Here is a 26,282-nt window from a genome sequence, read left to right as displayed (position 1 = left end):
GACCATGTGGCTGAGAGGCTGAGAGCCCGAGAGAGACACTTGGCAGACGACTTAGGAGACCAATGACAGCATCTTTACTGTTTGCTGGTCCTGACTTGCGGCAAACTATTAACTTCCCTAATAAACCGGGAACTGTGAGCATTGTCTGCCAGTCGTCCCCTAGTCTTTGCAAGGAATGATCAGCTTTGGTCGCAGGTATGGTTGGTGTTGGAATAGGTAACGAGGATAGAGTCTGGAGACATGGAGCCCCAGCATCTTGCCAACAGGGAAGTCAGAGGGGGTCAGAAACAGGTCTGCCCCCAGGCTGTTTGCTGCATTTATGCCTTGGGTTGCTAACCTCAGTTCAGCAGTCTGAACCCCTCCAGCCACACAGCTTCCTAAGAAAGTTGGGAAGTCTGATAGCCTGGCCAAGCCTATGGTCCTCCAGGATCGCTAGGGCCAGGAATGGGCTTGATGGCTCGGGGTTTGTTTTTGTTAGGGACTATTGTGTCACCAACCACATGGGTCCGTCCTGGCTCTGAGCAGTAGGGGCAGGTGACCAGCCTTCCCATCTGTCCTCTAGCCTGAGGTCGGAGGTCAGGTCATCAGAGAGACCTTCTGTAGAGGCTTCCAAAGACACGGAGGGGTGAAATTTGACTCCTCTCGCTTCCACCGAGAATAAAGTCTGGACCGCCCAAGGCACCCAGCGGGGAAACTGAGGCCTCGCGCAGGCCCCCAGCTGGCCAGCACCGCTGAGCACCGGGCTTCCTTCCGGCTCCAACGGGCCAGCCTTCGCCGGCGTGACGGACCCTGTCCCCGGGCCCCTCCCGGCCTGCCAGCCCGCGCCCTCCGCTCCCCCGCCCCCACCCCGGGGTGAGCGCAGAACAAAAGGCGGCGGACCGGGGCGGGGCCGGGGGCCGGAGGCGGGGCCGGCGGGCGGGTGGGGCGGGGCGCCGGCTATAAGCAGCGGCAGCGGCGCGGCCCCCCAGGCCAAGCAGCCCCGGGGCGGATGGCTCGGGCCGCCGGGCACCGCGGCGCGGCCCCGCGCGCCCTGCTGCTCCCGCTGCTGCTGCTCCTGCTGCCGCCGCCGCTGCTGCTGGCTCGCGCCCCGCGGCCACCGGTGAGTGCCCGGGCCGCGCGGGGGACTGGCGCGGCTGTGACCTGACACACTGTCCCACGGGCATTAGGGAAAGTGAGCTCCCCGTCCTGGAGATGTGCAAGGGGCGCCGGGGCCCCAGGGCTGGGCCGGCTGGACTTCAAGCTGGACACACGCCCCCTCCCAGCGTGGGAAGCTGGGCTTTGGGGGACGCAGGTAGCAGAGGGCGTGGCTTCGGGGCCCTATTCATCCCTGGGACAAAGCGGCGCTCAGCGGACGTTGTCTCCAGGTGTGTGGCCGCCAGGTGTGCAGTGGGGACACAGGCTGAGGAAGCTGGGTCTGTGGGTGGCTGTGGCCAAGAGAGGGGGGTGGAGCGTTGAGGGATGCCTGGCCGATGGGGGCAATTGGAGTCTTCAGAGAGAAAGAGAAGGGAGAAAGGGTGTGTGATAGGGCCCGGAGGGTTTGGGTGACAGCCAGCCAGCTTGAGCCTGGAGCCAGAGCGGGGTCAGCCAGGGCATGGACCAGCAGCTGTACCAGAAATGGGAGCACTGGCGAGGACTAGGGGTCGCTGGTCCAGGTGGGAAGGACCCGGGGTCCAGGAGCACCTGCGCTATGGGTACGGGGACAGAAGTTTGAAGTCTCTCCGAATGCTGTGGTTCAGCAATTGGAGTGAGCTGGGTTTGAGCCAGAGAGTCCTGGTGGCACGGTGGGTTCAGCATTGAGCTGCACTTTGAAGGATTGGCTGATTTGAACATTCCTAGCCCCCCACCCCCACCCCTCCGGCCCCAGGCGCTCCAAGAGCGACTTAGGAGGCTGTCTGCTCCTGTAAAGACTGACGGCCTCGGAAACCCTAGGGAGTAGCCCTACTCCGCTCCTGAGGGTCCCTGTGAGTCAGACTCAAAGCTCAACAGCAGTGGGTTGGGATGTGAGCCATGTGACTGACCTGGGAGAACCCGCTTCTGTCTGGGACACTCCCTGGGCACAGCAGTGTCTAGAGCCTGGGGGACAGAGACCCTGGATACTTGTTCAGAGGGCTGGGGGCAGGGCACGGGTCTGATCTAGGCTCTTGCCCCACGGACGCTCAAAGCATTTGGGGTCTCTCTCTTTCTCACATGTTTATCCCCAGGCTACGGGCAGCAGGGCGGGAGGGTTCTGTAAATATTTATCCCAGCCCGTTCACAAATTTCAGGGTGATGAAAGGCCGGAGCTACAGCTCCCTGGGACCCGTAGCCAACTGGTGTTGAATGGGAATGTGTACATGGGGCAGGGGGCAGACAGGAGGGAACAAGATGGGCTGAGCAGCTTATCAGTTCAACCTTCCTTCTGCTGGGTACCTGGGGCAGGTTGCCGAACCTTGACAGTGGGGCCAGGGCCCCCTTCTAGACCTCAGCTAACAGTAGCCTTGGCACTAGTTGCCATTGAGTGGACTCCTATTCCTGGCCAGCTGCCAAAATACAAGGGTGCTGACTCCCTCCGACGGTTGGCAATGGCTGACTCTTTCAGAAGAGGGTTGCCAGGCCTTTCCTCCTAGCCCCCTCAAACTAAAAAAATAATTAAATAAACGGACCTCACTGCCCTCAAGTCAATGCAGGGTCATGGTGACTCAATAGGACAAGGTAGAACCGTCCCTGTGGGTGCGAGACTATCACTCTTTTGGGGAGGGAGAGTAGAAAGCCTGCCTCTCTCCCGTCCACTCAGGGTGGACCCAAACCTCTCACCTGGTTTCCTGGCACTGCTGTAGATGCACATGCCACATGGGGGTGGTTTCATCACCAAAGGTTTTGCAGTGGAGGAGGTCCAAATTCAACGACTCCCCCCCTTCCCCCCAGAAAGGCTTTTCGCCTGTGGCCTCTGTGTCTCTCTCCGCTGCTTTGTTCTATCACTGATAAGCAACTAAGGCTAGTCTTAGGGTGTGATGGGGGGGGGGGACACTGAGAATGGCACCATGCCTATCACACACTCAAAAACTTATTTCCCAATAAGATTGCAGCCTCTGGTAAAGGGGACTCCCAGGGCAAACCCAACCAAAACCTCACTGCCATAGCGACCCTATAGAACAGAGCAGGGTGGAAGTGTCCCTGTGGATTTCCAAGGCTGTGAATCTTTGCGGGAACAAAAGGCCCCCTCTGTGGGGCTGGTGGTTTCTAGCTGCTGACCTTGGGGTTAGCAGTCCAATGCTTAACCCACTTTGCCAGTAGGGCTCTTTGGTCCCATACTTCGGGGAGATGCAATGTAACCCATAGAGACTTCCAGCCTCCCACTGCAGATTATCCCTGAGCCCATTAACCCTTTTTGTCTCACTCAGAGAGCTGGAGTTACTCCTTTAGCCCATGCCCCCCCCCCCCCCCACACACAGGCACTGCCCATTTTCTGCAGTGGAAGCTGGTCCCCTGTCAAGCATGATCTCAGCTGCTGTTGGGTGCCCTCCAGAGGCCCGGCCAGGAGAGTGGGGCAGGACTTTTGGAAAGGCCACCAACTGGCCAGGGAGGCAGAGGAGAGAGTGTCCTGGAGGAGGACACAGCCCTCAGGAATTTGGAGCCCAGCTCTTCTTTGGAAGCCGACAGCGGAAGAGTGAGGAAGCTCTGGGCTCTGGGCCCAGCTGGTCTCAAACCTGGGGAGATTCCCTGACTTCTCAGGAAATTGGGGTAATGTCTGCTCCCCAACCTCCAGGGATGTGAATAGAGCTCCAATGTACCCCTGAGGCCCCAGGAGGTCTTGCTCACAGCAGCTAAGTTGGTTTGCTCCCTGCGCCCCAGTTAGCAGAGAAACTGGGGCTGGCCAATGATGGAGTCTCAAAACACTACTGGTGAGGCTTCGTCTAAGACCCCAAGATCAAGGAGCTATGATAAAGGGGGTGGGGGTCAGGGCTCGAAGCTGTGCTTGCATGCGTGTGTGTGTGTGTGTGTGTGCTTGCATGTGAGTGTGTAATCTCTGGCTTGAACAGGCAGCTGTGATTTCCCACTTCTTACTCTGGGGGCACACAGGTCTCTGGCAGCTGGGAGTGAGTTGGTGACAGGAGTTCGAGAGAAGATTGGATGAGGTTTGGGGTCCTGGTGGCGCTATTGTGTAAGCGTCAGTCTGCTTCCTGCAAGGTTAGCAGTTCGAACTCATCAACCATTCCATGGAAAAACGATGAGGCTGCCCAGCTCTTGTGAAGAGTTACAAAACCTTAGCCACCTTGCTAGGAGTAGGAATTGACTTGAAGGCAGCAGATTCGGTTTGGTTTTTAAGAGCCCTGGTGGAGCCGTGGGTTAAATGCCAGACTGCGAGGCCGGCAGTTCAAACCTACCACTCTGCTTCTCCTTGGAAGGAAGATGAGACCATCAACCCCCAGGAAGACTGACAACCACAGAAAACCGAGAGAGCAATTCTGCTTAGTCCTGAGGAGGCCCTGGGAGTCGGGACTCGATGTCAATGGGTTTGGGTTTTTTGTTACCACCGGCCACAGGACCCAGGGCCATTGGGCCCAGCAAGGTAACCATAGACCAGGACAGGATCTGGATCCCCAAATAGCTCCCAGGTTTAGGGATCCAGGCTTCCCAGACACCCTTTGAGAACACAGCTGGGAGATGTGCGCAGTGAGGGCTGGGGCCTACTGCTCAGGGCTGTAGGCTCCTGGGCCTGGGACAGCAGCCAAGGCCCAGCTCAGCGCCCTAAATATGGCTGTGGGGAGGTAGCAGGCACCCAGCCAGACAGATGCCGGAAGCCAACTCAGCTCAGAGCCGGTGTCCTGCCCTCTGCCCTGGGACTCTCCCCGGATCGGATGTTGCAGCCACGGGGCAGCTGGGAAATGGCCATCACCTGGACCTGAGGGGCAAGCAGGCCACTTGGTGGACCTGCTGTGTGTGAGCCTGGGCTAGGCTGAAATCAGCTGCCTGCCCTGTGCCCCAGGCTGCTCACCCATGGGTGGGCCTCATTTTCTTCCTGCAACCCCGTGGGAGGGGGTTCTGTGCCCACTGACCATGGTGAGCAGACAGGGGCCACTGAGAGACCCTAGCCTGTCCCAGTGGCTGGCAGGAGGCATGGCCCCAGAGTGATTGAGCTTCACACATGGGGGCGAACCTCCGGTTCACTCTGCTCTTCACCCCAAGTATGCCTGGCCAGGCAGTGAGTAGGTAGGCCATCTGGACCCCAGGCCTGATGGGCCTCTCTCTCCTGCCCAGGACACCCACCGCCACCACCCCATGAGGAGGGGACCAAAGTCCTGGAATGCAGTGCTGCCCAATAGGCTGGTGCCTGCCACCCAGGAGTCCCCCCGTCTGGCCAGCAGCCCCCGACCACCCCGCTGCGGTGTGCCTGACCCGCCCCAGATGCTGAGTGCCCGCAACAGGCAGAAGCGGTTTGTGCTGTCTGGTGGGCGCTGGGACAAGACCGACCTCACCTACAGGTACCCTGGGCTGGGACACGGCCTGCTGCCCTCCTGCCTGGACCACATTTATATCACTGGGTCCCTCACACATGTCCACCCACCCACCACAGGGCGTCCTGTTTCTGGCAGGACCAGGTGCCTCTGTCCGAGCACCGTCTCCCTGTCCACATGCCACAACCTCTCTGGAGAACCACCATCTGTGTGTGATCAAGGGGACAGCACTGGGCCAAGGACAACGTTCAGAGGCTCCGGAAAGAAACGAATGGGAACAGGGGACACCGGGAGGGAGGGAGGGGATGAGGGCTGAGACATTGAGTTGACACAAAATGGGTATAAATGGTCGGATGTAAGACTGACAGTCTGCTCAGTGAACCATCCCCCAATTCACAATACAGAGTGAAAGTAATAGAGGAAAAAGAAATTGTTGGGCGAGTGGACACTAGGGAGTGGGGTCAGGCCAGGGCCTCCCTGTGGGGCCCAGCTCTGTCAGATCTAGACAGTGGGGGCTTGGAACTGAGTCCTGTGGACACCTGTAGACACAGCCCACACAGAGATGGACACACCTGGACCCAGACACACCTGAACCTGGAACACACCTGGTGGGCCACCTGTTGATAAGAGAGCCTCAGAGACGGGCACACCTGAGCCCTGACATACCTGGGTCACCTGTTCACACAGACCCTCACAGAGATGGATACACCTGAACCTGGAACACACCTGGGCCACCTGTTGACATGGACCCTCAGAGAGATGGACACACCTGAGCCCAGAACACTCCTGGCCTGGCTTCTGTGCATGCATGTACACACACGTGCCCCGCTCAGTCTCCAGGGGCACCTCCCCATTCTTGTCCTCCTGCAGGATCCTCCGCTTTCCGTGGCAGCTGGTGCGGGAGCAGGTGCAGCAGACAGTAGCCGAGGCCCTGCAGGTGTGGAGCACGGTGACACCACTCACCTTCACTGAGGTGCATGAGGGTCGAGCTGATATCATGATAGACTTCACCAGGTGATGTGGCCTCACAGGGGCCCCTGGAGGAGGGATTGAGCCCTACCAGCTCTTAAACACTGACCCTGCCCCCCCCCACCATGACCCCCCCCACAGGTACTGGCATGGGGACAACTTGCCCTTCGATGGACCTGGGGGCATCCTGGCCCACGCCTTCTTCCCTAAGACCCACCGAGAAGGGGACGTCCACTTCGACTATGATGAGACCTGGACAGTGGGGGACAACCAAGGTATGGGCTGGGGGCACCTGTACAGATGAGGAGGCGGGGGGAGGGGGTCCCAGGATGGGTGTAGAGAGATGACAAGAGACTGGGGTGATGCTCTGTTCCCACCCCCTCTCCAGGCACTGACCTCCTGCAGGTGGCCGCTCATGAGTTTGGCCATGTGCTGGGGCTTCAGCACACGACGGCTGCCAAGGCACTCATGTCTCCTTTCTATACGTTCCGTTACCCACTGAGCCTCAGCCCAGATGACCAAAGGGGCATCCAGCACCTGTATGGCCGCCCCCGCTCAGCTCCCACCCCCAGTGCTCCTGCCCCGGGCCCCCGGGCTGGCGTGGACACCAATGAGATTGCCCCACTGGAGGTGAGCTTGGAGGGGAGGGGAGGGGTCTGTGGCCTGACTCCTGGCCCTGGGCATGGAGTTGGAACTCTCATCTCTAACCCACTAATGTGATAATGTGACCTTTCCTGCACGCCCCCCCCCCCGCCCCGGCTCCCCCAGCCGGCAACGCCACCAGATGCCTGCGAGACCTCCTTCGACGCTGTCTCCACTATCCGCGGAGAGCTCTTCTTCTTCCAGGGGCCCTTTGTGTGGCGCCTGCGGGGAGGCCAGCTGCAGCCTGGCTACCCTGCCCTGGCCTCTCGCCACTGGCAGGGGCTGCCCAGCCCAGTGGATGCCGTCTTTGAAGATGCCCGGGGCCATATCTGGTTCTTCCAAGGTGAGCTGGGCAGACGGCCGGACAGAGGACACATGGACAGGGAGAGGCTGACCGGGCGCCTCGGAAACCCTTTGGGGCAGGTCTACTCTGTCTTGGAAGGTCACTCTGTGCCAGAACCGATGGCAGTGGGTCTGGGTGTTTGCACACATGGAGTCCGGGGTGGCACACAGAGTTAAGTGCTCGGCCAGGTTGGGGGTTGGAGGGTGCCAGAGGTGCCTGCACAGACAGACCTGGAAACCAACTTCCCGAAGGTCGGGTGGTTGAAACCCTGCGACCCACAGCTCTGCCCTGGCACGTATGGGGGCACCGTGGGTCTGAGTGGATGCCACAGGGACTGGTTTGGGGCACGGGGCTCAGCCAAGGTCAGAACCACCTGGGGATGACCCTGGGGCCTGTGCTTTGGACTTGAAGAGATGAGAGCTGGGTGCCGCAGACTCAAACCAGGGCCTAGCAGGGGGTGCTTGTGGGTCCTGGGCTGCCAAGGGATACTGGGATGGAGTCCAGCCCAGACTAAGGGCAGGTGGAGCCAGGTACCAGAGCAGGGGGTTACAGGTCTGTGGTATCCACTCTTGGGCAGCCTCGTCTCTGCCCCACAGGTGCCCAGTACTGGGTGTATGATGGCGAGAGACAGGTCCTGGGCCCTGGACCCCTTTCGACGCTGGGCCTGGCGGGCTCCCGTGTGCATGCTGCCCTGGTCTGGGGCTCCGAGAAGAATAAGGTCTACTTCTTCCGTGGAGAGCACTACTGGCGCTTCCAGCCCAGCTCCAGCCGTGTGGACAGCCCCGTGCCCCGCCGGGCCACCGACTGGAGAGGGGTGCCTGCGGAGATCGATGCTGCCTTCCAGGATGCTGATGGTGAGTGGGCTGGGGACAGCAGCCAGCTTCAGAGGGCACCTTTCGCCCTGGGTCCTTCTCTCCCCCACTCTCCCTTCCTCCCCCCCCCCCAAAGCCCTACCACCTACCATGGCCTGCAGAAGAGCTTGAGGTCAGAAAGGTACCACATCTCTCAGTTGTCAGCACAGAGGGAAAAACTCAAATCTCAGAGAGGCAGACAAGGAATTCAGGCAGGGAGGTCCCTAATGGGGGCCACTTGGGGGAAATCTGGGAACACACACACACACACACACACACACACACACACACACACACTCTCTCTCTCTCTCTCTCTCTCTCTCTTGGGGGAAATCTGGGAACACACACACACTCACACACACACATACACACTCTCTCTCTCCCTCTCCCCGCCCCCCCCCCCCCCCACCCTCTCTCTCTTTTCCCAGGCTGGGCAGGCCCTGCCTCTGTGGCTGCCTACATTGAGGTCCACGAGTGGCCTGTCCTGGATGGCCTCATTTTGACTGACCTTGCTTCAAACACCCTGTCTGTAGTTGGGTGTGTGTGGGGTGGGGGTGGGGGTGTTTGAGGTAGAGAAAGTGACATGCTGATTGAAGGGTGGCAGGGGAGTGGAACTTGCTTTTCTCAGCAGGACCAATGGGACCCCAAGCCTGGGTGAAGGGGGATTCCCCTCTCAGGCCTGCAGGCTTCTGGGAACTGGCAGTGACCAAGGCTGCCCTCCCCGTGCTGTCCGTCTTGTCCCTACAGGCTATGCCTACTTCCTGCGCGGCCGCCTCTACTGGAAGTTTGACCCTGTGAAAGTGAAGACGCTGGAGGGCTTCCCCCGCCTGGTGGGCCCAGATTTCTTTGGCTGTGCGGAGCCTGCCAACACTTTCCACTGACCCTGGGCCTGCAAGCTCTCAGGGCTTTGAGCTCTGCCTGCAGATGTGGGTTCTGGGGCAGCGGGACCCAGGTGGACGGGGCAGGGTGGGCCACGCAGGCCGTGGACACCCACCAGCAGTGGTCCTCGATGGAGCAGGTGTTACCTGCGCTGTGCAGCTCAGTCAGATCCAGCTTCCCCTTGGGGTGGGACTTCTGCAGGGTTGGGGCACCCAGAGTAATCTCCTTCAAGGCCCTGTGGTCAGGTTCCTGGGGGAAGCTGTGATAACCACAGCCTGTGGCCTGTTCCAGTGGGCAGGGACCTCTCATGACCAGCCGGCTGTGGGCCAAGCTGCCAGCCAGGTGGTGATGCTGAGATCTGTCCCTGGGACCTGCTAAAGGACCAGAACCACCTGGGAGAAGCGGAAACACTTCCTGCTGGAGACCCCAGGCCCTGGAGGCCCCAAGATACCTCATTCCTGTCCCAGTGGAAGCCCCCACAGCCCTCGTCCAGTGCTGATTCTCTGGGCGCACCCTCCCACCCCCAGGCCCCAGCGCTGTAAATGTGTATAGAATGTACAAAGCCATTTTTACCAAAGAACTGTCATTAAACATGCTTGTTTTTTACCTGCTTGTCTGTGGCTCGGTGGTGTTGTGGGAAGGTGGGGAAGGAGTCGGCCTCACTCAGCCACTGGGAGCTGGGCTGCACCATGCCTCTGGCCCTGGGCACTGGGGAAGGTTTGTCACACCTCCCTGGATCCCTACACCAGCTGTCATTCGTCCCATCGCAACCCATGGCCACCCATGGGTGCCAGTAGAACGCTCGCTCGCTCTCTCAGGCCAATGCCGACTCCTAGTAACTGTGCAGGACAGGGTGAAACTGCCCCCTGTGAGTTTCCAAGATGAGCTGTTTACAGGTATAGAAAGCCCAGTTTTAAACTGGCAAGCTTGTGTTAGTTCACATGTAACCAAGATACCTGCAGGACTCCCCCAGAACTCACTGGTCTCGATGCCGACTCACAGTGACTCCACAGGACAGGACAGAACTGCCCCTGTGGGTTTCTGAGACTGTCAGCGTTTGCTGTTGTTGTTAGGGGCTGTGCCGTTCTCACCCAGAGCGGCCCTGGGGACAACGGAGCAAACTGCTGGCCGGTCCAGTCCCGGCCACATAGTCAGTGCTGTGTGTGAGCCCATGGCGGCAGTTTTCAGTCCGTCTTGTCCAGGACCTGCCTCTCCTTTGTGGCCCCTCTACTGTCACAAGCACGATGGTGGCCCTTCTCCAGGGATGGGTCCAAAGTCCCTCCATCCTGGATTCTGAGGTGCATTCTGGCTGTACCTCTTCCAAGACGGATTTGTTTATTCTTCACAGTCCTGGGTGCGTTCCATATTTGTCCCCAACCACAGTTCAAAGACACCGATGGTCTAATCTTCCTTCTTCACTGTCCGACTTTCACCTGCAAATGATGGAACATACCATGTATGGCGTGGCACAACCTAGCAACCACTGTGAGGATGGGGTAGGGCTGAGACGTGTCCTCCTGGACACAGGGTGGCTGTGGATGGCACTAGCCGTAACCTCGTCTCTGCGGTGGCTCTGTCCATCCCCAAGGCGCGTTTCCTGTTGCACCTGTATTGGGGTGGGGATCCAGGCTAGCCCGGGCCCCCCAACACTCCCGGGCTTCCAGATATAGCTCTGCCCTCCTCCACTGGGCGGAGCTCCAGGCCCGCCTGCGAGACTTGGACGCCACCGCCAGAGTCAGGCGCTATTTCTGTCATCAGGAGCATTTCCTTGGCTCCACACACGGGCCTCCGCCTGGAGAGGAGCCAAACGGGTTGCGGCTCCTTTAAGAAGCCCGCGGGGGCGCGCGCGCCGGTCTTTTGTTGGGGCGGCGGCGCGCGCGTCGGCGTCAACGCCCGCGCATGCGCACGGGGAGCGGCCTAGCGGCGGCGGGAGCAACAACAGCGAGCGGCGCTGTCGGCGGCCACCGCGCGGGCAGCGGCTGAGGCCCTCTCGGAGACGCCAGCGCACGGCCCGGCCTGCGCTCCCCTCGGCCTCTCGGCGTGACCAGCCCCGCCTCGGCCCGCGGCTTCCTCAGGTCGGCCCGGCCGCCCGCCTCCGCCGCCGCCATGATGATGATGGCGCTGAGCAAGACCTTCGGGCAGAAGCCCGTCAAGTTCCAGCTGGAGGACGACGGCGAGTTCTACATGATCGGCTCCGAGGTAGCCGCGGCGCGCTCGCGCCGGCTCTCCGGGCCGCGCCGTGCGGGGACGCGCCCCCATTCATCGCGCTGCTCGGGCGCGCGCACGGGTCGGGGGCTGAGGGGGCGTGGTCGGCGAGGGCGGGGCCCGGGGCTCTGGGACGGGCGACTCGTGGACGTGGTCCGTGTGGGTGAGTGCGCGCATGCTCAGCCCCCCCCCCACTCGTTACGTGTCAGCCTCGCTTTCACACGGCCCGGGGCTCAGCCCCACGCTCGGACTCAGTTTCTCCAAGGTGCCCCCCACCAGATGCAGAGAGTCGGGGTGTCCCAGGTAACCTCTGCTGGGCGGAGATGCTTTGGAGCATGTGCACCCCGCCCCCGTCGGTCGTTGTACCATCTCTCACCCCCCCCATCCATGTCACCTGGTCCATTCTGACTCACAGCGACCCAGTAGGACAGAGCAGAAGTGGCCCATGGCGTTTCTGAGACTGTGGGTCTTAACGGAAGCCGACCAAACCCCAAACACCTCCAACTCCCTGCCATCGGGAGTAATTCCCACTCACAGTGGCCCCCGCAGGACCAGGTGGCATTGCCCCTGTGGGTTACAGAGACGCTGGGGGAGTAGAAAGCTCTGAGCGGCTGGTGGTTTCAAACTGTGGACCTTGGTGGCTAGCAACCCAGCTCGTAAGGACCAGGCCATCAGGGCTAGGCCACACAGCCTCACCTTTTCCCCAGAGAATGAATGACTGACTTTAGGAAAAGCCAACACGTGACCCTCCCTCCAAGGAGGGTTTGTACCAAGTACCCAGGTAAGTCAGAAGATACTGCCTTGAGGCGTCTAGTTTGTACGTGGACAGGTTGATTCTGAGCAACGTGTGCTTGTGTCTCCGTGGTCTGTGGATGGCTGCAGACAAGTTCTCTGTCACACTTACGGACGTTTGATCAGACTGGTTTGGTTTTATTTTTAAAGCGATAAGGGCGGGGGGTGGTTCATGATGGTCAACTAGCACAAAGAGCTGTGCTTTGTGCCAGCCCTTTGGGGCAACGTCAGATGGGATGGAGATTTCACGAAATGAAATGTAGGGACAAGTCTTGGATTGACAGGCACAATCTGGAGTTGTTATTGTTCTAAGGTGCCATCGCAGTTGCAATTCACAGCGGCCCAATGTGCATCACAACACAACACTGCCCGCCGGGCACCATCCTGAATCCCCAGTGCCCTCCTCCAGCCCAGCCACCTGGCCCTGGCTTTGGAGACCCCCTGACCCTTGGTCCCTAGTTCCAGACTCTTTGGTCCTCCAGTACCTGGATCCTTGGCCCCTAGTTCCCCTGGTCCTTAGTCCCCCAGCCTCTGGCCCCCCAGCCAGTAGCCCCGGGGGGGGGGTATCTGATGATGGCCCCTGAGAGTCGCAGAGATTGCCAGTGTTGTTCTAAGCTGGGAGGGGCACAGAAATCCCGCCTGGGGCTCCAGGGTCAGACGGAGGCCCAAGCTGCTGTCTGGGGAGGAAGGGTTTCCGGGCTGCTCCGGCGGGGCTGGGCTCAGCACTTTCCTCTCAGGAAAATTCCTCCAGTGGCCACGGTGACTGCGCTCTGTTAGTAAAACGAGTTACATGGCCGCAGGCAAGGCACCCGCATCTGTCTGAAATTAAGAGCCCCCTTTGGTGTTTATTACGCTGTAAAAATATCAAAGTCTGGCCCGGGAGATAAAAGCGGGTCACGGAGGCCATCCATTCCTGGAGAGTGACAGAGGTCCTGTTGGCATCGGGTGCTCGGGCATGGGGGGGGGGCGCCTATTGTCACAAGTCGGATGCTGCCAGGCCCAGGGGCCAGATGCTGGCCAGATGTGCTCCCGGTTTGACCCCTAGGCGTGATGCCGTCACTCTGCCCATAGGTGGGGAACTACCTGCGCATGTTCCGAGGCTCTCTGTACAAGAGGTACCCCTCTCTCTGGAGGCGGCTGGCCACCGTGGACGAGAGGAAGAAAATAGTGGCGTCGTCACATGGTAAAAAAGCCAAACCTAACACGAAGGGTGCGTCTCCACCAGGGTTTGTAAACCTGTCTCACAGCCACTAGCTTCCGTCACCGGAATAAAGCGCTTTCTCACCCGTGTCTTCACCAGAGGGTCCCTGGGCAAGGGTCACCCTGGGGATGGGGCGGAAGGCGGGGCTGGGCTGGGGGCGGGTTTGTGAAGACACGCTGGTCTCAAAACGCTTTAGGAATGCTGCCATGCTCTGTTCTGTGCACGGTGTGCCCCATGCCCCCTTCCCCCCCCCCCCCGTGCCTCCTGGGCAGTGAGCCGTGACCCCAGTCTCACTGCGTGCTGCCCAGAGCACCCACCCCTAGCTAGTCCTCGCTCCACCTGCATGCCTGGGCTCCTTGGGGTGGGTGCTGCTTGGGGAAGGAGAGGTGGGCGGCAGCTCTGTACAGGGTGAGTGGTGCTTCTCTGACATCGCCCTGCGCGCCGCCCCCCCTCCCCAGGTGCAGAGGGGTAAGGCCATTCCCACCTGACAAAGGCGCCTTGTAGAGAGCTGCCCAGCGCCCCCAGCTCTGTGTGAGTGCATGGGTGTGTGTGCGTGCACATGTGTGTGGTGTGCATGCAGTGTGGCTCAGCCTGCGTGCACCGGGGCGGGGTGGGGGGTGGCTGGGGCCGGTGGTGCCCCACTGCCTGTGCGGCCTGCCCGGCATGTAGGTGCCACTGTGGTCTTGTCCACTGTAGAGAAAGTAGGGGTTCTTTTAATCCACGAGCCGAGCCGCTCTCCTGCCGACATCTGCACCCTTCACACAGGCCAGGCCCTGCTTCGCCTTCACCCTGTCCATCCAGAGGGGCCACCTGGGACTTGGCGATCTCTCCATAATGGAGAGCCAGGCTGGGCCCCCCCAAAGGTGGTAGTTCCCAAGGGAGGTCTGCCTCTGACCCTAGCCCCGCCCTCAAACAGACTGGCAGTTAGGAGCGTGCCTGGAGCAGCTCTTTGAGACTCTCTGGGCTCTTGTTTTAAAAGAAAGGGCCCTGCATCTTCCCGCCTGCCCCCTGCGGCACGCCCCAGGTGCGGTGGTGTCAACCCCTTGCCTGCTCTCACCCTGCGCAGCATCCCAGGAGGGGCGTCATCTGTGTAAACTGTCCCCTAGAGGTGGACGGCTGCCCAGCACATCTTGCCCCGCACCAGGGTGCCTGGGTTGCGCAGCCCCGACACCCCCACCCTGGGAACCGGAGGGTAGTGGGTTTGACACCCCACCTCCCACCCTGCATGCAAGGACCTCTGATGCTGTGCCCACTGCTGCCTGCTGCCCACTCCGCCGACCCCCTCCCCACAAGCAGGCTCAAGCCATGTGTCTCGCTTACAGATCACGGCTACACAACGCTGGCCACCAGCGTGACCCTGCTGAAGGCCTCCGAGGTGGAGGAGATCCTGGATGGTAACGACGAGAAGTATAAGGCCGTCTCCATTAGCACGGAGCCCCCCACCTACCTCAGGTACACCCACCTGGGCCCTCCCTACCTCAGGCATGGCTCTCGGGAGCCCCACCTACCTAGGCATTACCAGAGGCCCGAGCTGGTCTGACCAGGGGCCAAGTTCTTTGTTAAAGCATTTCACCCTCTGTGGGCACACACGGCCTGAGCTCAGGCCCCGAGTGACTTCTTGCACCTCCCGTGTGTGTAAGAAACACAAGCCAAGCCCCTGGTCCCGGAGACTGACAGAGGAGGAGCTGCCTGGGGCGTGTGCAGAGAGTGGGCCCCACCCCGCAGACAGAGCTCACACCGGAAGGGGCTGTGTGATGCTGAGTCTGTCAGGCCTGGGCACAGGGCGGCCGGTTCACTGGTCAGTGGTGAGGACAGGCCTGACCAGGCAGCGCAGGTGCTCAGCAACAGGGCTGCTTATCTCAAGATGGGCGGTTCGAACCCACTACCTGCTCAGGGATACAGACGAGGCTGTCTGTTCCCATGAAGATAGGCAACCACACAAGACCTCGCGGACTGTGGTGATCTGCCCCATGGGGTAGGCCTGACTCTGGGGTCTGTCCTAGTTTACCACTGGTGAAGAAGCCCTGGTGGTCCCACGGGGAAAGCATCGGGCCTCAGGCCGCAAAGTCAGTTGGTCGGAGCCCACCGTTTGCAGCCTGGGATAGTGTCCAGGCCATCTGTGCCTGTAAGGCGCCCACGGGCTGGGAAACCCCAGAGAGCCGCTCTGGCCTGCCAACAGTGCTCTGGAAGGTGGGCTACAGCAGGAGTCGACGTGGTGGCGGTGGCCTTGGCTTGGCCTGGGTCATTGGAAAACTCGGAGTAAGAAGGAAGTCCAACAGTCATAGTGCACTCTGGGCGGTGGGCCCCTCAGGGAGCTTTGTGACATCAGACAGTGCCATGTCCCTGGCCGGTCATTCCAGGTGCTGAGGCGGCCTGTGGCCTGGGAGCTGCCACGGGCATACGGCCCCAGTGTGTCCAGCCTCGGGTGGCGAGTGAGCCAGCTGTGGCCTTTGAGTCCAGGCTCCACAGCCCGAAACGGGACCCCCCGTGAGCCCCTCCCCAGCAGCACACCCTGTGCCGCCATCCTTCAGGCTCCAAGAGGTCAGACGGTCAGATGCACAAGGCAGAAAGGAGAAGGCAGGCCCCGCTGAGAGGAGTGTGCTGGTGGGAAATGGCTTCTTTCCAGACTGTTCTGAGTGTCTCCAGCGCCAAGAAAAGCTGGCGGTGGCCGGCAGCCAGCCCAGCCGCCCGAGACGTGTGCGCCGCAGATTCTGCCTCTGGGGGGTGAGGGGGGGAGCACGGGATCACGGGCGCGGGCAGGAAGGGAGCCCCCACAGGAAGTTGTGGGGGCTCTCAAGTCTGCACAGTCAGCTGGGAGCCTGCTGGGCTGTGGGGTGGGTGTCACATGAGGAGCAGCTGAGGGTGCAGCCCCCACATCCACTGCTGGGGGCTGCAGGCAGCTGACGGCCCCTCGGGGCTCCGGGGAGGTCTCCTTGTGGAAGGGAGTTTGCCTTGCGTGGTGCGTGTCCTCTGCCCTGTGTCCAGCAGTGTACATCATCAAACCTCGCAGGCTCTAGGGGGCTGGGTGTTGTCACGTGTGTGCTGCTCCTGTCTGACGTACCTCAAGTTGTCCACTGGGGGCCAGGCAGCCCAGGTGATGTGCAGAACACTGGAGACAGACCCCAGGGTGTTGATGGAGCCTGCCCAGCACAGGCTCAGCGAACGAGGCTGCAGGTGCTATTTCCATGCTAAGAAAACACCCCAAACCAAGCCCCCGGCTCTGGAACCCATTCTCACTCAGCACCCTGTTGGGGGGCAATAGAACCGTGCCCCCCTTCCCCACATGTGGGAGGGACAGACCGATTCTAGCAACCTGACCTTTCTTCCCAGGAGCAGCGGTGGGTGTGCACATCAGTCTGGTGGTGAACCACCCAGTGCTTAAGGCTTTGTGGCACCAGGGTTCTTCCTGGTCATCAGCACCCCTGAGCTTCCAGGGACAGAGGGAGCCTTGGTGGGGGTGGGCCTGGCAGTCTAGAAGGCCGGTGGTGCATCCCCTCGCCTCAGCAGGGAAGGCCATTCTTCCAGGCACCATCCTGGCTCGTGGCATGCAGATGTGGCTCAGCTTAGTGCCTGAGCCGGGCGCTAGGCTGCCATGCACCCCAGTGTTGCAGGGTCAGCAGTACTGGACGCCCAGGCTGACCTGAAGAGGGTTCCCATGTCTTCCCAGGGAGCAGAAAGCCAAGCGGAACAGCCAGTGGGTGCCCACCCTGCCAAATAGCTCCCACCACCTGGACGCCGTGCCCTGCTCCACCACCATCAATAGGAACCGCATGGGCCGTGACAAGAAGAGGACCTTCCCACTGTGGTGAGTGCGCTGTTGGCCACCCCTCCACCTCCACCACCTCTATCTCTACCACCTTCACCACCACCTCTACCACCTCCACCTCTACCACCACCACCACCTCCACCTCTACCACCTCCTCCACCACCACCTCTACCACCATCTCCACCACCTCCTCCACCATCACAACCACCTCCACAGTCTTTAGCACTGTCTCCTGGAGTCCCCAAAGCAGCCTGCTTCCCCTCGCCTCCAGGCTGTGGGTCCGTGGGCTTCTCTGGTCTAATTGGCCTGTCTGCTCTGGTCCGTTGAGTGTTTATCCTCAGCACCTTGGGTAGCTCTCCTCGGGCATCCTCCTTGTCCCCTGGCATTGTCCCATGGCCAGCATGCAGCTTCCCCCGAGTCAGGGCCCCGGAAGGCCTTAGTAAAGGATGGCAGGCTGGTTGGGGGTTTGTTCCAGGGAGTGTGCGTCTCCCCGGTGGGGGTGACCTTACCATTGCTAGGGGCTGTCGAGTTGGTTCCGACCTGTAGCGACCCCTGCACCACAGAAGGAAACCCTGCCCGGCCCTGGGCCCTCCTCACTGTTGATGCTATACCTGAGCCCATCGCTGAAGCCAGTGTCCGTCCATCTCCTCCAGGGCCTTCCTCTCTCACTGCCCCTCTGCTTTACCAAGCATCATGTCCTTCTCCAGGGACCGGTCCTCCTGACACTGTGTTCAGAGTGTGCCAGACGGAGTCTTGCCCTCCTTGCCCCTAAGGGCACTCTGGCTGCCGCACTTCACCTGATAGGCCCATCAGTTGTTGTCACGGGCTCGGGTGGCTTCGTGGGTACGCATTGGGCTGCCAGCTCAAAACCACCAGCTGCTCCTTGGGAGAAAGACGGGGCTCTCTACCCTTGTACAGAGTGACAGTCGTGGAACCCACAGGGGCCAGTTCTACCTGACCTCCAGGGCGCGCATTGACTCAGGGCAGTGAGTTTGGTGTTGTGAGTCCTATTCTGTGGATGAAAGTTGCTCACTGCTTGGCGGTGGGTGGGGTGTAGGGGCAGGGGGCATTGAGTTCAGTGCAAGAGGTCATGGTTCCTGTAGTCCATTAGTCCTTTCCTCGTTCAAGGTCCTTCAAGGTTCTCCCTGACACAGCAATGTCCCTCACGTCCTTCAGCGTCCATCCAGGGCACCCCTGGGTGGGTCTGAGCCAGAGTGGGTGCTCCCATCGCCCTGTGGCTTTCCTGTCACGGGCTTTGTGTGAGGGTCTCCCTGCCTTCTAGTGCATCCAGATGCCCCCCCCTCCACCGCCCCCAGCCAGTGTGTACACGCAGCACCAGCTTCCTGTCTACGGCGTCTGGGCCTGCCGTTACAGTACTTGGGCCTGGGCCCACTGAGGACATCTCTGAGAAGCCAGGCCTGTGGGACCAAGGACATTGGTCTTGGTGGGGCCCCCGTGGCAGCAGCCCAGCTCTCTGGCTGAGCACCATCACCGTCTCGCTTCTAGCTTCGACGACCACGACCCTGCTGTCATCCATGAGAATGCATCGCAGCCCGAGGTGCTGGTGCCCATCCGGCTGGACATGGAGATCGACGGGCAGAAGCTGCGGGACGCCTTCACCTGGAACATGAATGGTACACGGGCACTCGGTCTACGTGTGGATAGGCCCCTTTCCTGTTGTTCTGAACTTGACTTGCTGCGTGGCCTGGCTCGGCAGGGCACGGGCTCTGGCTCTTCCCGTGGTGGTTACAGCCAGACTGTGCGAGCCAGGTTCCCTCCTTTCACACCATGGAGAGGGTTGGGGTGGCCAGCTACTGGCCCACAAAGTTAGGTGGTGACGGTGCTGCTGACCAGACCCGGGCATGGCCACCTGGCTGGATGCCCACGTGTGACCCCTGTGCTTCATCCCCCGTGACCAATGCCGCCTTCAGAGGGAGGATCTCCTGAAGGATCTCCTCCTCCTCCTCTATGCCGGAGGGTGGTACCCCTTCCCAGATCCTCCTTGCTCCACCCCCAGTGGAAGGAGCTGTGTGTGCAGCTGCAGAGGAAGGTGAGGCTGCAGGCTGTAGTTGGTCTTGAGAAAGGAGGTTGTGCCCCCTGAGCAGGGTTCTCACTTTCTGTCTTCTCTGTTACTCTATCAGAGTCTCTCAGGTTTTCAGACAAAACCTGGTCGATCACCCCTTTAACATGGTAGCTAGTGAGGAAATCTGCTTCCCGGAAGATGGGCAGGCTTGGAAACCCCAGGGGTGCCGTCTGCTCTGTCCTGTAGGGCTGTTGAGTTGGAATTTACTAGATGGCCGTGGGTTTGGCTTGAGGGTTGTTTGTTAATAAAAATTTTATATGGCCAGAATCTCACCTCCCGGCAATAGAGGCTTTCCCTGCCAGCCCCTTCCTCCTGCAAACCTCTTGAGTCCAGGTGCGTGTGCGTCCTTAGATTTTTGTGCTGCTTGTCGCCCTCTAGGGGGTTCCGACTCCCGGCGACCTGAGGAACAGGCGCTGCACCAGCCTCACCACTGTTGTGTTTGGGCTCATTGCTGCAGCTGAGGTGTCAGTCGTCTTGTCCGGGGCCTTCCTCGTTTTCTCTGCTCCTCTCCTGGACCAGACCCCAGGACTGCCCTGACAGCCTCGTCCCGGGGGAGGGAGAGTATAACCAGGAGCGAGTCTTCCCCAGACGGGGCCTTCCTGACGGAGGACTGGTCCACTGCAGTCGCTTGTTCTTCCTTCGGCCGGGCCAGGCACTTTGTGTCAGAGTTCACGAGGGCGGACAGCTCCGCCACTTCTGAGGGTGGTGGCATTTCAGGACTGTGTCACGCCTTCTTCTTGAATGGCATGTCACCAGACTCTGGTCGAACCAGTCTTGCATTCTTGTGTGCATCCCACCCGTGTCTTTATCATGGCTTTCTCCGGGGAAAAATGTTGGTCTTTTAAGTGGCCTGGAGCTGTGCCCAGGCGTGTGTTGGGCAGCCTCTGAAACAAGCATGCCCACTGCTGACCGTATCTCCAGCCTTCCTCGGGACTAGCGAGCGGGGACTAAGGTGACAGCAAGAGTTCACCGGATGTCTTGGTTGGTGAGGGTGCAAGACTGATGTGGGTGGCTGTCACCCTGTGAGGGGGCCCGTGCCGTGCCATGCAGTACAGTGTGGGTCCCCAGAGGAGCAGATAAGGGGAGCTAGCTCTGAACCCCAGCCACAGAGGGAGTGCCAGGTGCTGGTGTTTCTCTGAGCTGCTATGCTCTGTAGGGGGCAGGGAGCCTGTCCTAACTTGTGTCCCATCTCCCTCCCCCATCCATGAGGGCTACCCTGGTGTCCCCAGCCTACGTGGCAGATGAATGGGAGGGCCATCCAGGTGCCCAGCCCCTGAGCATCAGTGGCTGCCTTGTCCCCTGACCACAGAGAAGCTGATGACCCCCGAGATGTTCTCAGAGATCCTGTGTGACGACCTGGACTTGAACCCGTTGACCTTTGTGCCGGCCATTGCCTCCGCTATCCGGCAGCAGATCGAGTCGTACCCCATGGACAGCATCCTGGAGGACCAGTCGGACCAGCGGGTCATCATCAAGGTTGCTCAGCACAGCCCCTGAGCCTACCATCTGCCCCTGCGGCCCGCTGTTCCCCTCCCCTCCCAGCAGCTTAGGGTCTCAGGGGTTGGCCTGCACAGTGGGGGCCAGTAGAAGCTCCTCCATAGCCCTGGAAGGAGGGAGATGTACACTCAGGGACCCTGAGCCCTGCCTGCCATGACCACAGAAAGATGGGGTCCCAGCCCTGAGGCAGGAGGAGCTCCATGTGCTGAGAGCCAGTAGGCTAAGGGACTAGCATCATGAGCCAGCTGGGCCCCCCCCCCATGACCCGGCTACCCCCTCTCTACAGCCTTGGAGACCTGTTTGGCAGGTGGGGAAATTGCAGCCAGAAGGACAAGCTCTTGCCCAGGTCTCAGCTGGTCCCTGGTGGGTCGGGAGGGTGGCTGGTCAGACCCTGACCCTGTGCCTGCCCGCCCCCAGCTGAACATCCACGTGGGCAACATTTCCCTGGTGGACCAGTTTGAGTGGGACATGTCAGAGAAGGAGAACTCACCTGAGAAGTTTGCGCTGAAGCTGTGCTCAGAACTCGGCCTGGGGGGCGAGTTTGTCACCACCATCGCCTATAGTATCCGGGGACAGCTGAGCTGGCACCAGAAAACCTACGCCTTCAGGTAGGACAGTCCCCACCCCGCCACCGTGGCTGGCTTCCTTGTTGGATAGTTTGTCAGTTTGTGTGGTTTGGGGCTTTTTATGGTCAATTGGATGATGACAGCTAACAGGACAGATCACTTTTCTACTCAGCCACGGTCACTGACAGCCATCCCCACAGCAGACTCTCCCTCATCCCACTGCTCCCTGTGCTCCCTTTCCTTCCCTCCTCCTCCCCTATCCCCCTGAACTTGGACCTTGGGTAAACACTACCCTTGGGCTCAGATGGTCAGTTGGTCTAAGATCTGTGTGTTTCTCTCTAGGATTATTTGTCCTCTTTCAGGCCTATTGTTCGTCTGACAATTGGGCTTCAGGGGTGAGCCCAGTTCCTGGCCTGAAGGGTGACTAAGGGCTTCATCTCAGGATTTCCACCCATCTCAGGCCACTAAGCCTCATCTTTTGTTCACATTTCCCTCCCACTCAACCCAGGACCCTCTAATGTAGGGGTCCTGAAACTACGGCCGTCAGGCCACATGCGGCCCTCCAAGGACATTGATCTGGCCCGCGGGGTGTTTTTGCCCTGTTTTGTGTATTACTTCAAAATAAGCTGTGTGCAGTGTGCATGGGAATTTGTTTATAGTTTTTTTTTTAACTGTAGTCCAGCCCTCCAACAGGTCTGAGGGATAGTGAACTGTCCCCTGTTTAAAACGTCTGAGGACCCCTGGTCTAATGTCTTCCCTTTCAGAGCAGTTGAGTGCCAGCCAGCCGGGCACTGAGTAAGCTCTTATGGTCGCAGGGTTGTGGAAACTGGTGTTTGTGTGGTCTGCGGGTCCCTTGGATTGAATCTCTTCCGTATCTTTGGGTCTCATCACTTGCCATTCCTCTAGATGAGGAGAGACCAATAGTTGCCTCTAAGACGGCTGCTCACAAGCTTTTAAGACCACATTCCCGAGTCTCCCACTGTCCTCTGCACAGCATCTCCGGGAGACCTCTCTCCATGGTGAGGGTTCTGGGCATGTGTTCCATCACACTGCAGACAGGCACCTCTCCCCCTCACAAGAGAACTTTCCGGCCTGAAGGCCCCCAGAGTTGGCACCTCACCCCCTCGGAACCCCTTCTTCCTGTCCATCTGGCCTTCCCCCGGGCCTTCTGTCCCAGCACCCGCACGGCCTGCAGGCAGTCGCCTCTGTGGGCGGAGCCCGGGAGCTGCTTTTCCTCATCCGGCTCCTTCAGCAGCTCAGGGCGAGGCAGAGCAGCAGCCTTTGGGCCAGCTGGCTCCTGCTGAGAATCGTGGGTGTGAACAGGCAGCCAGCTGTGTCCTGTAAGCACTCGATCCTGTGAGCCAGGGTCGTGGGGGTGGGGGTACAGGGATGGACTATGGAGCCCAGCTGCCCATCACAGCGTCAGAAGACACATGTGACGGGCGGGCCACGGCTCAGGGACCCAGCCGACCGCAGACAGGAGGGCTCATGTGCCTGAGACAACGGCTGTGATTCATCTGTTTCCCAGAAACCAGCCCCCACACCCAGGCTGCACCCCGGCTCCTGTCACTCTGAGCAGGAGCAGTTGTGTCTGCGGCTGAGCGGTGACTGGGCAGGAGCTTCCAGCAGGCCAGGACGTCACACAGGGCCTGACCCGGGGCACCCCCACCCCCATCCTGGTCTCCCAGCCTCGATGATGTGTCCTGCTCCCAGCAGCTTGGCATGGGGCATGGGGTCTGCCTGGTCCTACGCTAAGGCCTCCTACAGGGAGACAAGCGGACAACACATTTCTGGGCACCGACTGGATGGGTGCAGGAGTCCCTCACACCAGCACCCCTGTCAGTGTGTGTTCTGGGCGGCTACAGGGTAAGGGCTCAGGACCCTGGGCCTGGGGATTGGGACCATGGCCTAGGACAGTCTCAGGAGCAGGCTGGGGGACACAGGCTGGGGACCAGTTTCAGTGCGTGCTGGCCACAGAGGTTAGCCCTGGCCTGGCATTACGGTGGGTGGGTTTTTACAGCAGGCTGTTTAAAAGCTGCGACCATACGCTCGGTGGTTTGCAGCACTGTCATGGAGACGAAACCGCGGCCACGCTGTAGGCTTGCCACAGGGCCATCCCGCCTGCTGACCCCACGGCCTGTTTGCCTTGGGAGCTGCCTATTCCGGTGTGCGGTCAGGGCTCTCGTATCCCAGTGACTGGGCTCCTCCATGGCAGGGCGACGGGAAGATTGTTCCCTCTCAGCCCTGCTGGCAGAGTGGTTACATGCCGGGCTGCTAACCTCGGGACCAGCGGTCTGAACACCCGCGTTCGGCGCCCTTAAGGAGTAGCCTGGGGCGGTTCAACCGTCCCGTAGGGTTGCCGGGACTTGGCACCCACTCCTGGGCAGTGAGTTTGGGGAGGGAGTGCACCCCGACACGGCCAGGCCCCTTTTTACTTACCCATACTCAACGAATGGGCTTTGGGCCGTTCTCACCTTAGGGGTGCTGTGAGGTCAGCATACTGATGGCCGTGTCTTGGGTGAGGGTGTGTTCCCTTTTCTCGGGGAGCTGATTCGCTGGGCCACATGGTAACTCACCCACCACCCCTGGTGGAAGCGCCAGCCTGTTTTCCAGCCAGTGCCTGCTGCCCCGGTGCCCCGCTCCACTGCCTCCCCACCGTGCGGGGCCCTGCTTCCGCCACAGCCTTGCTGACACTCCAGAGTCCCGCCTTTAGTCTCGCCATCCTGCAGTGGATGGGGAGCTGGCATCTCTGCTGTTGAGAACCTTTGTCACAGGCTCGTTGTCTTTTGCACGATTTCACTGGAGAAAGAACCGTTCAAGTCTGTCACCCACATTCTTGCATTTGTCTTCCCGTGAAGTTGTCATCTATACATAGTCTCAACTCTGGAGGCTGGTGGTCAGAGCCGAGCCACCAGCCCAAGGAATGGCTGGTGGGTTGAACCACGGACCTGGGTACCCAGCCCCAACCAGTTTGCCGCCAGGCAGGGCTCCTAGGATTGTGGACACGAGAGTCCGTGATTGTATGGACAGTATTGAGAAGCAGTGTCTCCGTGGTCAAGCCCGGCGCCTCAGCTTTTCTTCCCCTGCTCTTGGCAGACGCTGTTGCCAACCCCCGGTCGTGATGTGTGCCTGCCCCTTCCGCTCAGGTTGATGGCGTCAGGCTTGTGTGTTTAGGCACTTCACCTGTCGGCCTCAGTTTTGTGTGGTGTGAGGGTAGGGTAGCCTCACTCTTGTGGAGGGAGGCTCTGTGGTTCCAGCATTCATCCTTGGAGAAGACAGAAGAGTCTTCTGCCTTGCTTGGACAAGACTTCCTATTTCTCTGGGTGGGCCGCTTCCCTTTGCCTCCGCTGAGGAGGGAGGGGTGCTCCAGGCCCTCCGTGGGCGGGTCCTAAAGGAAGACCCACTGGGGACTCCTCCCTAGAATGCATTTCCCCCTCAGCCTGGCTGTGGTTCCCTCCCATCCCTCGGGCACGCGACTGGCACCAGGTGACGGACGGTGCTTGGGCTGCTGTGTCAGGAGGCTCACACTCTGAGCCAGCAGCTCGAGCTGTGTCCAGGCCCTACCACGGCCTGGGCCAGCTCCAGAGGGGACACGGGCAGCTGCCATTGGGCACGTTGGAGAACTAGCTATTCCAGCCCCTTGGGCACAGACTCAGGTGAGGTGGCTATTCATAGGTCCCCACTCCCCCCACCCAGAGTGCTTCCCAGCCTCATGGGCATGTGGTGAGAACCTGGGGTATGGGTGGGGGCTCACCTTTAGGGCCTAGCAGGCTAGGCCCATCCCTGGGTGGGACCAAGGATCCTGCTATCCGTGTCTGGTGGGCAGCCACTTGGCACCCTCTCCACCCCACTGTCCAGACCATCGGAGCCCTCAGGGCTGACTGCGGTACCCGTGGCCAAGAGGTCAGGAACAGGGTCTCTAGTTCAGCCTCTGTTCACTGAGCCTTTCTGTAAGACTGTGACCCAGGAAGGGCCGTCATGCAGAGAGCTCAGGAGTGGGCAGCCCGATGGTGTGTCCTACCTTCCCCCAGCCTAGGAACCCTGATGGGTCCTATTGGGGGTATGCCCTACACAGTGGAGTCTGAGTGACCGACCTCAGCCCTCCCTTCTTCCATAGTGAGAACCCCCTGCCCACAGTGGAGATTGCTATCCGGAACACGGGTGATGCTGACCAGTGGTGCCCCCTGCTGGAGACGCTGACCGATGCAGAGATGGAGAAGAAGATTCGGGACCAGGACAGGAACACAAGGTACACACACACTACTTGCACATGCGCACACACGGACCTCGGGCCTGCAATCTTAGGGAGTGACCTTATGCCAGATGCAGGCCCCGGGCAACACCGCCCTCAGAGCCCTGATTGCTGGTGGGCTGGAGAGGCAGGGGACCTGCAGTGGGCAGTGCCCAGCTCACTGCCCTCTCCTTCTAGACGGATGCGGCGTCTGGCCAACACTGCCCCAGCCTGGTGACGCCTTGGCAACGGCACCCACTGCAGCGACAAGGAAACCACACTGCCGCCAACAAGAACCTTCTGAGCAAGAAGAGGCAAGACAGCCATGCGGTGCTGACATTGCCCCACCCCTCTCTCTCACACACGTACATCCAAACCCTGGGGCTCAGGGTCAGGGCCTCATTTTGAGCTGTGTTTAGTTTTTCTATAGGAGCCCTGGGGTGGGGGTAGGGGTGGGGGCGGGGCAAGGCAACACTTTTTCAATAAAAGGCAATAGGTCACCTTGCCTGTCTCTCAGTAATGTTATCAGAGTTAGGGGGCTGCGACTGGGCCTGGCTTCCAGCAGGCCCACTGCCGTGGTCCCAGGTCCAGCTGGGCTCTCAGTACCTCACAGCATACATGCCTACCTGCCAGTCAAGCCCCCGGAGCCCCAGGAGAGCAGACCTCCACAGCCAGCATAGGCCAGGGCACCCATCGCGTAGAACCCTGCTCTGCCTGGCTCTGGGGAGTAGCAGGTCTCACGCATCCCAGGGCCTGGCTGTTCATCCGGGGGTGCAGCCCCCAGTCCAGGCTGTGTTAACCCACAGGCACATGCAATATAAA

General features: G+C 60.3%; 2 protein-coding genes across 6 annotated transcripts; both read left to right on the top strand.

The window, feature by feature from the left end:
• Positions 1-963: 963 nt before the first annotated feature.
• MMP11 (matrix metallopeptidase 11) lies at positions 964-9,725 on the top strand. 2 transcript variants are annotated; one of them, XM_075534740.1, is made up of 8 exons: positions 964-1,099; positions 5,239-5,462; positions 6,306-6,449; positions 6,546-6,679; positions 6,793-7,034; positions 7,173-7,389; positions 7,986-8,243; positions 8,988-9,725. In XM_075534740.1, exons 1-8 carry the CDS (start codon positions 989-991, stop codon positions 9,119-9,121), a joined length of 1,464 nt encoding a protein of 487 aa, XP_075390855.1. In that variant the 5' UTR covers positions 964-988; the 3' UTR covers positions 9,122-9,725. The 2 variants fall into 2 exon arrangements, with proteins under 2 accessions (XP_075390855.1, XP_075390856.1); XM_075534741.1 differs by lacking the exon at positions 964-1,099 and adding an exon at positions 4,192-4,549.
• Positions 9,726-11,023: 1,298 nt separating this feature from the next.
• Positions 11,024-25,934, top strand: SMARCB1 (SWI/SNF related BAF chromatin remodeling complex subunit B1). 4 transcript variants are annotated; one of them, XM_075534743.1, is made up of 9 exons: positions 11,024-11,318; positions 13,188-13,299; positions 14,640-14,769; positions 16,985-17,122; positions 18,590-18,717; positions 20,476-20,642; positions 21,081-21,271; positions 25,347-25,478; positions 25,659-25,934. In XM_075534743.1, exons 1-9 carry the CDS (start codon positions 11,226-11,228, stop codon positions 25,696-25,698), a joined length of 1,131 nt encoding a protein of 376 aa, XP_075390858.1. In that variant the 5' UTR covers positions 11,024-11,225; the 3' UTR covers positions 25,699-25,934. The 4 variants fall into 4 exon arrangements, with proteins under 4 accessions (XP_075390858.1, XP_075390857.1, XP_075390860.1 ...); XM_075534742.1 differs by having other exon boundaries at positions 11,025-11,318; positions 13,188-13,326; positions 25,659-25,932; XM_075534745.1 differs by lacking the exon at positions 11,024-11,318 and adding an exon at positions 11,528-11,627.
• Positions 25,935-26,282: the final 348 nt, after the last annotated feature.

The sequence above is a fragment of the Tenrec ecaudatus genome, chromosome 16 (genome assembly GCF_050624435.1).
Source record: "Tenrec ecaudatus isolate mTenEca1 chromosome 16, mTenEca1.hap1, whole genome shotgun sequence".
In the NCBI taxonomy this organism is placed as follows: Eukaryota; Metazoa; Chordata; class Mammalia; order Afrosoricida; family Tenrecidae; genus Tenrec; species Tenrec ecaudatus.
The sequence above is the reverse complement of the archived record's forward strand: the minus strand, read 5'-3'. Positions and strand labels throughout refer to the sequence as shown.

What these genes read in the sequence shown, in the direction of transcription:
- MMP11 (XM_075534740.1), top strand. Translation starts at nt 989, where the DNA reads ATGGCTCGGGCCGCCGGGCACCGCGGCGCGGCCCCGCGCGCCCTGCTG. An exon ending in CTCGCGCCCCGCGGCCACCG is followed by an intron (nt 1,100 to 5,238) that starts GTGAGTGCCCGG and finishes TCTCCTGCCCAG; the next exon opens with GACACCCACCGCCACCACCC. An exon ending in ATGAGATTGCCCCACTGGAG is followed by an intron (nt 7,035 to 7,172) that starts GTGAGCTTGGAG and finishes CGGCTCCCCCAG; the next exon opens with CCGGCAACGCCACCAGATGC.
- SMARCB1 (XM_075534742.1), top strand. Translation starts at nt 11,226, where the DNA reads ATGATGATGATGGCGCTGAGCAAGACCTTCGGGCAGAAGCCCGTCAAG. An exon ending in GAGCCCCCCACCTACCTCAG is followed by an intron (nt 14,770 to 16,984) that starts GTACACCCACCT and finishes ATGTCTTCCCAG; the next exon opens with GGAGCAGAAAGCCAAGCGGA. An exon ending in CTTCACCTGGAACATGAATG is followed by an intron (nt 18,718 to 20,475) that starts GTACACGGGCAC and finishes CCCTGACCACAG; the next exon opens with AGAAGCTGATGACCCCCGAG.